General features: G+C 40.7%; 1 protein-coding gene across 12 annotated transcripts in view; it reads left to right on the plus strand.

Moving 5' to 3' along the window:
* birc6 (baculoviral IAP repeat containing 6) overlaps nucleotides 1-12,087 on the plus strand; it is a 117,576-nt gene that overhangs the window by 28,304 nt on the left and 77,185 nt on the right. For 7 of the 12 annotated variants that reach the window (XM_077239452.1, XM_077239444.1, XM_077239446.1 and 4 more), the window contains exons 11-30: nucleotides 1,642-1,791; nucleotides 2,089-2,314; nucleotides 2,547-2,707; nucleotides 2,834-2,965; nucleotides 3,061-3,192; nucleotides 4,238-4,404; nucleotides 4,710-4,843; nucleotides 5,333-5,494; nucleotides 5,578-5,709; nucleotides 5,842-5,939; nucleotides 6,509-6,656; nucleotides 6,742-6,875; nucleotides 6,988-7,134; nucleotides 7,367-7,554; nucleotides 8,789-9,091; nucleotides 9,315-9,414; nucleotides 9,923-10,137; nucleotides 10,266-10,474; nucleotides 10,825-11,171; nucleotides 11,302-11,521. In XM_077239452.1, the coding sequence (XP_077095567.1) occupies nucleotides 1,642-1,791; nucleotides 2,089-2,314; nucleotides 2,547-2,707; nucleotides 2,834-2,965; nucleotides 3,061-3,192; nucleotides 4,238-4,404; nucleotides 4,710-4,843; nucleotides 5,333-5,494; nucleotides 5,578-5,709; nucleotides 5,842-5,939; nucleotides 6,509-6,656; nucleotides 6,742-6,875; nucleotides 6,988-7,134; nucleotides 7,367-7,554; nucleotides 8,789-9,091; nucleotides 9,315-9,414; nucleotides 9,923-10,137; nucleotides 10,266-10,474; nucleotides 10,825-11,171; nucleotides 11,302-11,521 (3,505 nt within the window). The remainder of the gene's footprint in view (nucleotides 1-1,641; nucleotides 1,792-2,088; nucleotides 2,315-2,546; nucleotides 2,708-2,833; nucleotides 2,966-3,060; nucleotides 3,193-4,237; nucleotides 4,405-4,709; nucleotides 4,844-5,332; nucleotides 5,495-5,577; nucleotides 5,710-5,841; nucleotides 5,940-6,508; nucleotides 6,657-6,741; nucleotides 6,876-6,987; nucleotides 7,135-7,366; nucleotides 7,555-8,788; nucleotides 9,092-9,314; nucleotides 9,415-9,922; nucleotides 10,138-10,265; nucleotides 10,475-10,824; nucleotides 11,172-11,301; nucleotides 11,522-12,087) is intronic. The other 5 variants (XM_077239442.1, XM_077239451.1, XM_077239443.1 and 2 more) reach the window with 3 other exon arrangements.

Genomic DNA, 12,087 nt, shown 5'->3' on the forward strand with positions numbered 1-12,087 from the left:
CGCACGGCAAGCACGCTCATAATAGAAGCAACGCTGTGCGCCTATGTTCATGGTTGCATAGCAGCGACAGATGCCATGGGAGCGCAAGCATTTGTGGAAAGGAGAAAGCGGTGCGGCCGCGCTTTCCACACGTTTTTAGACCCGATATGTGAACGGCCCCTTAATGGTAACGGGTGCGGTTGTATCGGTTGTATAGTTTTACAACTAAGTATCGGACCTACACCTGAGTACTGGTATTGGTGCATCCCTAATTGACCTATTCATTTGTGATTCAACAACCAGACTTTTTTTTACCGTTACAACAGGGTTCTTAATGTGTTGTTCACTAACAAGGGAACGTAAGGTGTGGAGATTCACTGTTTCTTTCAGTTTAGCTTGCTGCCCACACATACCCCTCATCACAATGGCCAATAAGGTTCTCATTAACCATAGTGGTCACACAGACTTGCTCTCAAATATGGCCACTGTGTCACTGGCATCCCTGAGCTTGGGAAGTCAAGGATTGAGTGCAGTGTGTTTGTTCAGTGAACTGGTTTTATCTTGTTTTTTTTGATTGGCTGAATTAAAGGCCTCCTGTGGTGAAAATCAAGTTTTTAATGTTATTTGTTTTTTTAATGTGCTTTAAGGCAAACCATGTAAAAATTATTCAGTCAATACCAATGCTTAGTGTTTTGACTTTAAAACTGCTGTATACTAAAGAATGTAGTATACAGCAGAACTGCTGCGAAGCAGTGGAGTCTCAAGAGAAGCCAGGTGTAGCGTTTACTACAGTAACTTTTACTGAGTGGATCAGGTGGTCTGAGCTGGTTGTGAGTGAGTGGAGGCGGGGACCAATTTGCATATTCATGTATCTTAAATGAAGCAAGGGTGTAGAATTACATTCAATCTATTTTAAGGCATGAAGAAATGTACACGGGAAAAAATTTAAACGTAATTTTGGTGATCAAATATTATAAGGATAAAGTTATTGCCAACAGGGGGACAACATTGAGTACAGTAGTACAGAGTCTGTATCTGTTGCTTTGGTCTAAAATATGTGGCTAATGAAGGAAAACTAAGTGTTTGAGTGTGTCTGTGTATATTACCCCTGTGAATGAGTAAGTGGGAGAATAGGGGAATTCCACCTCTGCCTTTTTTACTTTTTCTACTGTCTGTCACTATTTATTAATCATTAGTTTTTATCAAGACAAGCATTACTATTCATCATACTGGCAGTTAGAAATTTGTACTTGTAAGTCTTTAACCCTTAGTATGAACTGTGTACAATTTGTGCTATGCATATGAAGGATCAAATTGTGTGGTTTGTTGAAGAGGTGTGGCTGTAATTTTTGAAGGTATCTGACTTTTCAGTGTTCACATAATGTGCGATAAAACGTGAAAAAATCTCAAAACCACATTGAAGGATATATGGAACAAAGTCATTTTATCCAGAATATTATAGAAACTCTTGACTTGGCTTCTAAGTGACCAGAACATCCTAGCGTTTTCATGGCAAGCACCATTTGCTCCAGAAAATATACAAATCTTGTTTTTGTAGTTCAGAGAGATATTTTCATTGCAGTAAACATGCTATATGTTTAGTAAATGTAAACCCTTTTATTGAAGTGTCAGCACAATAAGTTTTTATTTTCCTTTCTGAAGGTGGAGAGCTTCATTTCCTTCAAATTGGAGGTGTGTGTGATGATATTGATGACGCCGACATTTTTGTCGACGGCCCCCTGTCTAATAGGGCGGAGCAATTACTGGACGGAGCAAAACCCACATCGAATCCTTCGAGTCCAGGTATCACAGGTGAGAGAGACATGGAAGGCATTGAACTTAAGTGTTTTTGTAGGGATTAAACAGATGGTTCAATTTGCCCCTTCAGCTACCTCACATTAAAGTCTTGAGAAAATTCCATTGAATTTTGTCTATTTAAAACTGATGATGCACAGTGTGCTTTCTGGGAATTTTTTCACTCTGTTCTTAGTTCATTTTGTCATCTGATGTAGAGTATCTCTTTCTGTGTAAACATAGCAGCAGTAAAATAATGGTTGGCCTTATACCCATGGAAATGTACAGTACAGTAAGCCATGTGTCTGTTTGCAGGAGTTGACCTCTTGGTGGACCAGCCATTGACCGCAGAGACACTTTCTTCTCTGGTGGAACTAACACGTTTTGAAACGCTGACGCCACGCTTCTCCGCAACAGTGCCCCCGTGCTGGGTGGAGGTGCAGCAGGAACAGCAGCAAAGGCGGCATCCGCAACACCTTCACCAGCAGCACCACGGCGACGCAGCACAACACACACGCACCTGGAAACTACAGAGCGACAGGTATACAAGAGTTTTAACACACATTATCATTTAAAATCAACATTTGAATCAGTGAAAACAATTAAAATTACATTTATATTTTTTTAAATAATATATTTAAGAACATTGATATCAGATATTTCTGATAAATATTTGATGTAAAAATGGCTAAATATTTACTCATCAGTAATGTTTCCATAGTGTTTTCCCCCCTTTTCACATGTAATGTGTACTATCTCTCTTTCTCTCTCAGCTCCAGCTGGGATGAGCATGTGTTTGAGCTGGTCCTGCCCAAAGCCTGCATGGTGGGACATGTGGACTTTAAGTTTTTGCTTAACAGCAGTATTACTAACATCCCACAACTCCAGGTCACACTGCTGAAGAATAAAGCACCAGGCCTGGGCAAAGTTAACGGTGAGTTCCGGAACAAAATATAACTCTTTCAGCAGAAAATGAAAGTGAGGATGTTTACCATAGACTAGTTTTATTTGTTTTTATTCCCCAAGTGAATCTCTTGTCATGTAAAACTTTGTACTGCAGAGACGGCAGTGGACAGGCAGATTGTCTTCCCCTTGTCTCATGTCCTCCATTCAAATGGAGAGAAGAATGGACAGCCACTCCTGCACGACTTCTCAGAGGACATCCAGTTCATGGACATCGAGGACTCACCAGGTAAATGTGCAGAGGAAAAAAGCCATCTTGACCACCTGAAAATGTTATGTTAATGTCTGTTAGCATTCTTTAAGAAATACATCTCTCTATCTCAGGCTCCAGGCTGTGTCCATTCCTGCAGGAACACAAAGATGATATCTTGTGTGGGCCGGTATGGCTGTCCAGTGGACTGGATCTGTCTGGACACGCAGGGATGCTAAGCCTTACAAGTCCCAAACTCCTCAAAGGTTCGCTTGAGCATCACAAGCCATTTATAGCAACCACTTCCACCCATCCAGCAGTGTGGCAGTAGACTTACAGTAAAACAACAGTGCAGAGCTGAATGCAGTATTTACTGGCATGAATTTGCAACAAAAAAAATACTTTGTACTATTAAATGAAAGTCATTTGGGTGTTAATAAGTGGGATATAACTAACCAAAATCATATTATCGCATGTTTATATACACATTAAGGCGAGACACTACAGTTGAATAGGGTCAAATTTTTAACTATCAGATATCACCATGAAACTTTCCCAGTTGATTACCTACATTAAGATGAGGAAAAATTGTTACAAGTTTTCTGTAATTGAATGTTTAAATATGCAAATTAGGCATTATCTAATTAAACGAAATCTGAGTATTGGATAAAGCCAGGTTCAAAATAATTTTTTCATGGTGTTCAATTATTAGATGGGGAAACAATTACAGAGGGATTTATGGATATCTACTTTTGTTATCCTGTAAATCAGAATATACTGTCAAAAGCCTTATAAATATATAGGAATATAGGAATAAAATATTATATAAATCAGGCTAGGAATAATATATTTACAAATCCCTCTGAAAATGTCTTCATAATATAACTAGGTACAGGATTGGAAAGTTTGGTTTATATAGGTGCTACTGAAGTGGAGATTTCGGACTTGGAGTATGAGAGAAAAGTCATTTTGAGAAAACGGGCTTTAAATATTTATATTGTAAAATGAGATTACGCATTTTGAGTTAAATCCACCCTTTCGCTTTCATGATTGGTTGCTGATAAAAAGGAATTGACCATATTTGGATCCAACAGCATTGTACAGGAGAGAGAGAGCTTTCTAACAGTGTATGCGATGACAGGGTGTAGTCGGCGATCGCGGAGCAGCGGGATGATTTAGAACGCCAACTTTTGTTGAATTTATGAGAAATCTACAGACGCAAACAGACAAAGTGTAGTAAAATAAAGTCCTAAATGTGTATTTCGGACTTTTTTTTAAATGTGTCCTTTTCTTTTTCATTTCACTTTCTAGGCATGGCAGGGGGGAAATATCGTTCATTCCTAGTGCACATTAAGGCAGTGAGTGATAAGGGTCTGGATGAGAGTTTGAGGCCAGTTGTGCGGATGCCCTCAGCCAAACCCCAAAGTAGTAAAGCTCACTCACTCTCGTCCCTGCTGCAGAGGGCTCAAGCCACCAAGGTATAGCAGAAAAACACTTGAATTGTAATTGACTTTAGCGCAATCTTAAGCTGAATTGTGTAAGCCTTTAATCATTCATGCTGTTTCAAAACACTATTTCCTGAAAACACTGACGTCATATATTTGTGTGCTGGTTGATAGGTTTTCTGACTGCTTTATAGACCCCTAGTGGCTGTGTAGCTACATTACATCATTAAAGAAATGGCACTTTACTTGATCTGCTCTTTGTAATGGAGTAAGAGTTAAAAGCCATATGGTAACCACCGCTACAGTACTAATTTTAATAAAATCTCTCTCCTTTTCAGGAAAAAGCCTCCACGTCCAAAGCAGATCCTCAGTCTGCCCCTAAAAAGCCTGATAACTTGCGTGGCTGTGACTTGCTCCAGGAAGTGTCTGTCACAATCAGGAGATTTAAGAAAACGTCTGTACCCAAAGAACGGTAAGAGATACTGTACAAGTATACATTATATACGCCACTGTTCAAAAGTTTGGGGTTGGTAAGATTTGTAATGCTTTTTTGGAAAGAAGCCTTTTATACTGCTTTTTTTTATCAAACTACAGCAAAAACAGTAATGTTGTGAAATATTCTAAAAATGTAAAACTATTATTTTTATTTGAATATATTTTAAAATTTAATTTATTCCGGATGCAAAGCTGATTTTTTAGAAGTAATTAATCCTGTCTTCAGTGTCACATTATCCTTATATGCTGATTTGGTGCTCAATAAACATTTCTTATTATTATCAATGTTGAAAACAGTTATGCTGTTTAATATTTTTGTGGAGACTGATATTTTTTTCCATTATTCTTCGATGAATAGAAAGTTCAAAAGAACAGCATTTATCATCATAAATATAAATATTTATACATTTTAAACACAGCAACCAGGTCATAGTCTTAACTGTCTGTGTCTGCTTATATTTCCTAGAGTGCAACGCTGTGCAATGCTTCAGTTTCCTGAGCTCCATGAAAAGCTGCTAAGAGGTTTGTGTAAGCGTGCAGAAGACGGTCAGAGCTCAGAACACTGTCAGAGTCTCATCTTGGACATCCTCTGCTGGCTGGCAGGGGTCTACTCCAACGGACCCTGCAGGTGAGACGCCACCGTGAGCCTGTATTTTTAAACTCTGTTTTATCTTGTGTGTCTTTTTAATGAATTTTATAATATTCCTTTAGTTTGAGAGAGGGAAAAGAAGGGCTTCTGACCAAAACCAGGAGACGGCTGACAGATATAATCAGGACGTGCTTCTTCGAGGCCGGCCGCAGTGTAGCTCATAAATGCTCTCGCTTTCTTGCACTTTGTATTAGGTAAGTTTGCATCCTTTCTGTATTTTTCTGATCTTCAGTCTTATCATATAGTCTTGTTGCAGAACTAATGATCTACTATCTAATGATTTTATGTTCATTAAACTTAATGGTTGAGTGTCTCTGATGTTTCAGTACCGGTAAAGGAGACCCCGGTCAGCAGGGTTTTGGCCAGGCTCTATTTAAAGCTCTTCTGGATAATATGCCTTATCTGCCTGCTGCTGCCACAGGAGGTGATTCTTTTAATAGTAGTAAATGTATAGTGCCTTTTGTAGTGATAAGACCATTTAAATAAATTAATAAATAAATGGGGGAAAAAAATTAAACTTTAATTTATTAGTCTACAGCAGTGTTTCCCAACCCTGTTCCTGGAGGCACACCGATAGCACCCTTTTTCCCACTGTTCCTAATCAATCACAACTTGAATCAGCACATTAGTTGAGACTCCAAGAAATATGGGTCAGATAAGGGCGACATCCAAAATGTGCCCTTGGTGTGCCTCCAGGAGCATTGGGAAAACACTGGTCTACAGTATAGTTTAAAAGATTGGGATCGGTAACATTTCCTATTATTATCATTGTTAAAAACCGTTGTCCTGCTTAAAATTTTCGTGGAAACTGACGCATTTTTTTTCCAGTGTTTGATGAATGCAAAGTTTATTTGATCAATTTAATGCATCATTGCTGAATAAAAGTATTAATTTCTTAAAAAACAAAAACAAAAAAACACTGACCCTAAACAGTATACTAAAGTAATTTATCTTGTTAAAACGCTTATATTCCTGTCTGCCTTTGTCTCTCAGGATCTGTCTTCTGGTACTTTGTCCTGTTAAATTATGTGAAAGATGAGGACCTGGCCGGCTGCAGCACCGCTTGTGCCACTCTGCTCACTGCTGTCTCTCGGCAGCTGCAGGACCGCTTGACTCCACTTGAGGCGTTGTTGCAGACCAGGTCAGCTGATCTGCTGCATTCAGAACCATACACAAACTGACTTGTGTGAAAATGAAATGGTTTTGTCATGGTTTTCCCTATTCAGATATGGTCTATATGGGTCTCCATTTGACCCAGTACTGTTTGACCTGGAGGTGAGCGGGTCTTCTTGTAAGAATGCCTTCAGCAGCAGCATCGGGGTCCAGTCGGACGAGATCGACCTGTCCGATATTCTCTCAGGTGTGGCAATGCATTCTTCTCCTTTGACACACTTACATTCATCAATAAATATTAAAACAAAAAAGACAAACACTTAAGTTATTTTTCCCTTCTTTTTTTCATTTAATGTCAGGTAATGGGAAGGTAAACAGCAGCGGGGTGGCAGAGGGCAGTTTCACTGCTCTGACCGGCCTGCTGGAGGTCGAACCCCTGCACTTTACTTGCGTCTCGACCAGTGACGGCACCAGGGTGGAGAGGGATGATGCAAGTATGTTCACTGGTACATATCCCACTTTTCTTTTCTTCTCTATCACATCTTGTTTATTTTACAACCAACCGTGTCATCGTGGACCTCATCTTTAAGGTGCGGTCACATTAGCTGGCAAAAAAGGTCCGTTGTCAATAGTGTAGCATGAAGCACAGCTCAGACAAATATCACTTTCAAGAAACTGAATTTGCATAACCAACTTAAACCTGTTGCGAAATCTGTTTCCCTATACGTTCTTTTGTAGTGAGCACTTTTGGTGTGACACCCACGGTGACAGGGCTTTCTGCCGGGACCGTTGGCGAGGCGTCCACAGCCCTGAGCTCAGCTGCACAGGTGGCCCTGCAGTCACTGTCTCATGCCATGGTGTCTGCTGAACAGCAGCTTCAAGTTCTTCAGGAAAAGCAGCAACAGCTTCTAAAACTCCAACAGCAGGTCATATATGGAGACACTCTTCATTCATTTCAATCTTGATGTCTTAATTGATTCAGTACTTAGTAGGGATGGGAATTGATACCATTTTATCAATATCAATGCCACTGACGATTCTGCTTATCGATCCGATTCTTTAACGAATCTCTTATCGATTCCTGATAGCACTGTGTGGAAAATAGTCATGCTTCTTCAGCAAAAAAAAAGTGTTTTTAAGCTTACCCTCGAGTAAGCAAACTGTACTTTTTATGTAAATTCGATTCAGATGTCTGGTGAGTTCAGTGTTGGAAAGATCAGTCGTTTTAACCATTCATTAAATTAATCGGTTCAAATTAGTCATTAGTTCGCGAATTGGACGTGTCATGCGCGTTGTGTGATTATCCAAGCAGTTAGGACATGGACATCCCACAAGATTTGTGTCAACAAAGAAAACATTTCATCACTGGATTTTTTTCGTTTATTTAAAGGGTTGTTTTATGTCAGCTGAATGTGCAGAACGCTTTACAGAGAAGATAAGGTAACGTTAACTTATTTTAGCACAATTCACACCCAGCGGTAATTCAGGAAAACAAAAGTTTCAATGCTCCACATGAAACTTTGGTCTTCCGACCTTTTAACATCGTGTCGATTTATTTTGGTTAATATGTGTGAGGGAGCTAGAGCAAAACAGCGCTTAGTGTGGAGATGGTGAAGTCTTGTTTACACTTTCGACTGGCTCCAAAGTGAGAGAGTGCGCGTGCGCGACCGGGTCTCTCTCTCTCTGCTCGTTCTTTCAGTTAAACGTGCCCTGTCACAAGCGCAGCAATTCATCTACATTACTCACCGGTCAAATAAGACTTTGGCGGGACAAAAATTTGCTTTGGCGAGTGCATAAAAAATTCAATGCAGGAAAAACCCTGTTATTGCAAACAGGAAACAGCATAATTTGTCTCGTTTAGTAAAATAAAGCCAAGTTTTACATAGTCTTTTCCTCTCCATGATTACCCTCTCTGCTCAAATCGCTTGGATGTTGCGCTATGGTGCCCGATAAAGGACAAAAGGGAAAGTTGTGAGTTTGAGGTCTGTATATTATGGCTGGGACTCAGAGCAGGAGCATCGATAAGAGGAATCGTTAACGTCGAGGGCATACAATATCGATGGTTCGTAAAATTTAGAACCGGTTCTCGAGTGGAACCGGTTCTCGATTCCCATCCCTAGTACTTTGTGACTTTATGTAATTGATTTTCTTATGAAATAGAAGGCTAAGCTGGAGGCCAAACTTCACCAGACCACCTCTGCAGCAGCCACCGCAGCATCAGGAGTTGTCAACTCAGTGCCATCCAACCCGTCCGCCCCAGGCTTCTTCATCCACCCTTCTGACGTCATCCCACCCACCCCTAAAACGACCCCGCTGTTCATGACACCTCCTCTCACCCCACCGAATGAGGCAGTGTCTGCGGCCATTAGCGTGGAACTGGCTCAACTTTTCCCAGGATCTGTCATTGATCCTCCACCTGTGAACCTTTCAGCACAGAATAAAAACACACAGAAAGCCAAAGTAGTGAGTTCTGAAAAACTCCTCTTCCTTATATATTCATATTGTTTAAATGTTTTTATTTAGTAATGTTCAGTTCTACTTGTGCACATTAGCAGATAGCAATAGTGTGACATTATGCATGTGCTATTTTCTTGTAAGGGGCCATGTGTTTGTTAACTTTAATGTCTGTAGTTGAACATGTGGAATTTGTTCAGTTAATGTATATGTGTGTGTGCTGTCATTGCAGAACCACATGGGAAGTGGCCTGGCATTGGCAATCTCACAGGCCTCTCATTTTCTACAGCCTCCACCACACCAGTCCATAATTATCGAGCGAATGCATTCAGGTACTTCAGTCCCAGAAGAAGACTTAAAATGATTTAATTATATTAATAAAATTTGCTTAATTAAAATGCTAAAAACTAAAAAATATCTAAATGTACACTGAGATCATATCTCTTTCCCCCCTTCATTAACTATTGGTTTTATTGAAGAACATCAGAAGCTCAACACTCCCGGTTTCTTTTAACAAAAAAGTTGTTGCAGCAGAAATACCAGAGGAAATATCTTAGCCAGTATGGGAGGAAAGGGGGCTTCACTCACAATTTCTACCCCATAAAATACTTTAAAGCCCGGCATAACTGCTTGTTGTCTTATCTTAAAAAAATTTAAGTCATATTGAGGCCCCCTTTAGAATTTTGCTGAGGCCTCCTAGTGAGCCTCAGCCTTCTGGTTGATAATCACTGCTCTAGAACACTCTCTTTATTCCTCATTCTTTTGCTTTTGCTAAATGCTTTGGTGCATCAACGTCTTTTGATCATGTGATCTGAGTTAAAGAATGTCCCTTCTCTGTAGGTGCAAGACGGTTTGTGACTCTAGATTTTGGCCGGCCTGTGTTGCTGACGGATGCGCTGATCCCCACATGCGGTGACTTAGCCTCCCTTTCCATCGATATTTGGACTCTTGGGGAGGAGGTGGATGGGAGGCGACTCGTGGTCGCCACTGACATCAGCACACACTCTCTAATTCTACATGACTTGTTACCCCCTCCCGTCTGCAGATTCATGAAGGTTTATACAAGTTTATGATGATCAAATGTGTACTGGTCAAATAGCAGTCTGATTTGTATAAGTTTTAGCACAGAAAATAATTTTTAAAAGACAAATCACTGATATTCACTCTATGCCCCTCCTCCCAGATCACTGTGATTGGTCGATACGGCAGCACTAATGCCCGGGCTAAAATCCCACTGGGCTTCTATTATGGACACACCTACATCCTGCCATGGGAAAGTGAACTTAAACTGATGCATGATCCTCTGAGAGGGGAGAGTGAAGCTGCCTGTCAGCCAGATCTGGATCAACATTTGTCAATGATGGTGGCACTACAGGAAGACATACAGTGCAGGTTGATGAGGCTGTGAAGCACAATTAACTAAGCTGCCATTGGCATTGACTGAAGTATGCTACCATTTAAGAGTTTGGGCTCAGTAAGAAGTTTTTTGTTTTGTTTTGAAAGAAACAGCCTTGGTGAGCAAAGTGGCTTTTTCAAAAAATATTAAAACATCTTTCCAACCCCAAACTTTTAAATTGTAGTGTATTTATAATTACACTTGTAGTGTATTTATAATTACACTTAAGTGCTAATAATTAAATTTTGTCAAATAATGTACATTTTCAGTTTTAAGGGCCTGAACTTTATATTACACGTTAGGGTATAGGCGAAAGATGTATTAAATATGCTAATCTCTCGTGTAGGTATAATCTGGCCTGTCATCGACTTGAGACGCTACTTCAGAACATCGACCTGCCGCCTCTTAACAGTGCTAATAACGCACAGTACTTCCTGCGCAAGCCCGATAAAGCTGTTGAGGAGGATTCCCGTGTTTTCTCTGCCTACCAAGACTGCATTCAGCTCCAGCTACAGCTCAATCTGGCCCACCATGCTGTCCAGAGGTTGCGTGTGTCTCTGGGAGCCACCAGGAAACAACTACCCGACAACTACGACCCCAGAGAGCTTGTCCAGAACTCTTCTACCGAGCAGCTCCGAACCATCATCAGATACCTATTGGACACATTACTCAGCCTGCTGCACTGCTGTAATGGTGAGGGAGGCGGCCCGTTCCAATATCTCCTCACTGTTTTAAAATGACATGAAATCTGAATTGACCTTACTTTATTTTAGTTCTTCAATTTTATTGTCAAATTGAACGTGTTTCCCTCTTTCTTGCTCAGGTCACTCTGTGCCCACAGTGTTGCAGAACACGTTTCACGCCCAGGCATGTGAGGAGCTCTTTAAGCAGCTGTGTATCAGTGGGACTCCTAAGATCCGTCTGCACGCAGGTCTGCTGCTGGTGCAGCTGTGTGGAGGTGAGAGGTGGTGGGGCCAGTTCCTGTCCAATGTCCTGCAGGAGCTTTACAACTCAGAACAGCTGCTCATCTTCCCCCAGGACAGGTAAAACAAAAAACATGCTCTTTGCAGATGTTCCGTACTGTTGGCTCTAGTCGGACGCTGACAGGGTTTTATGGGCCGATTCAACATGTTGAATGAAAGAATAAAAGCGAAAAGGGATAAAAGCGAGCAAAGAAGATGGTACAGACTGAAGCCTGTTATAATTTTGCATCATTTTTCCTGAGCATTCGAATGCACTAATATTTTCATAATAACATGAGCTGACAGGAATAAAGAAAGTGATCAGCGTGGTTAATATTTAAAATAGTAAGCAAGCGCTGCTTTGTTTACGGTTTGTATATCTGCAGTCCTAGTTTTGGTTTCTCTTTTTGAATGATAAAATAGACTATTGAAACCTGCTGATATAGACAGATATTTACCTACACGCAGGCGCAGAATGCACGTGCTAGTTGACAGTCGCCTTTAGTCCTGTGTGTTCAAGCGCAGCTTTTTGGCCAAAAGCCGTCAGCTTTTGTCGCTTCTAGTTATTTGATATCAGCTTGGTGTGTCCCGGGCTTGCTACAGGCTTACATTCTAGCTATCATCAGAACTAGGGCAGGGCCCTATGA

The sequence above is a fragment of the Siphateles boraxobius genome, unplaced genomic scaffold, assembly GCF_051911475.1.
Source record: "Siphateles boraxobius isolate OS27281-9 unplaced genomic scaffold, OSU_SipBor_1 22, whole genome shotgun sequence".
NCBI lineage: Eukaryota > Metazoa > Chordata > Actinopteri > Cypriniformes > Leuciscidae > Siphateles > Siphateles boraxobius.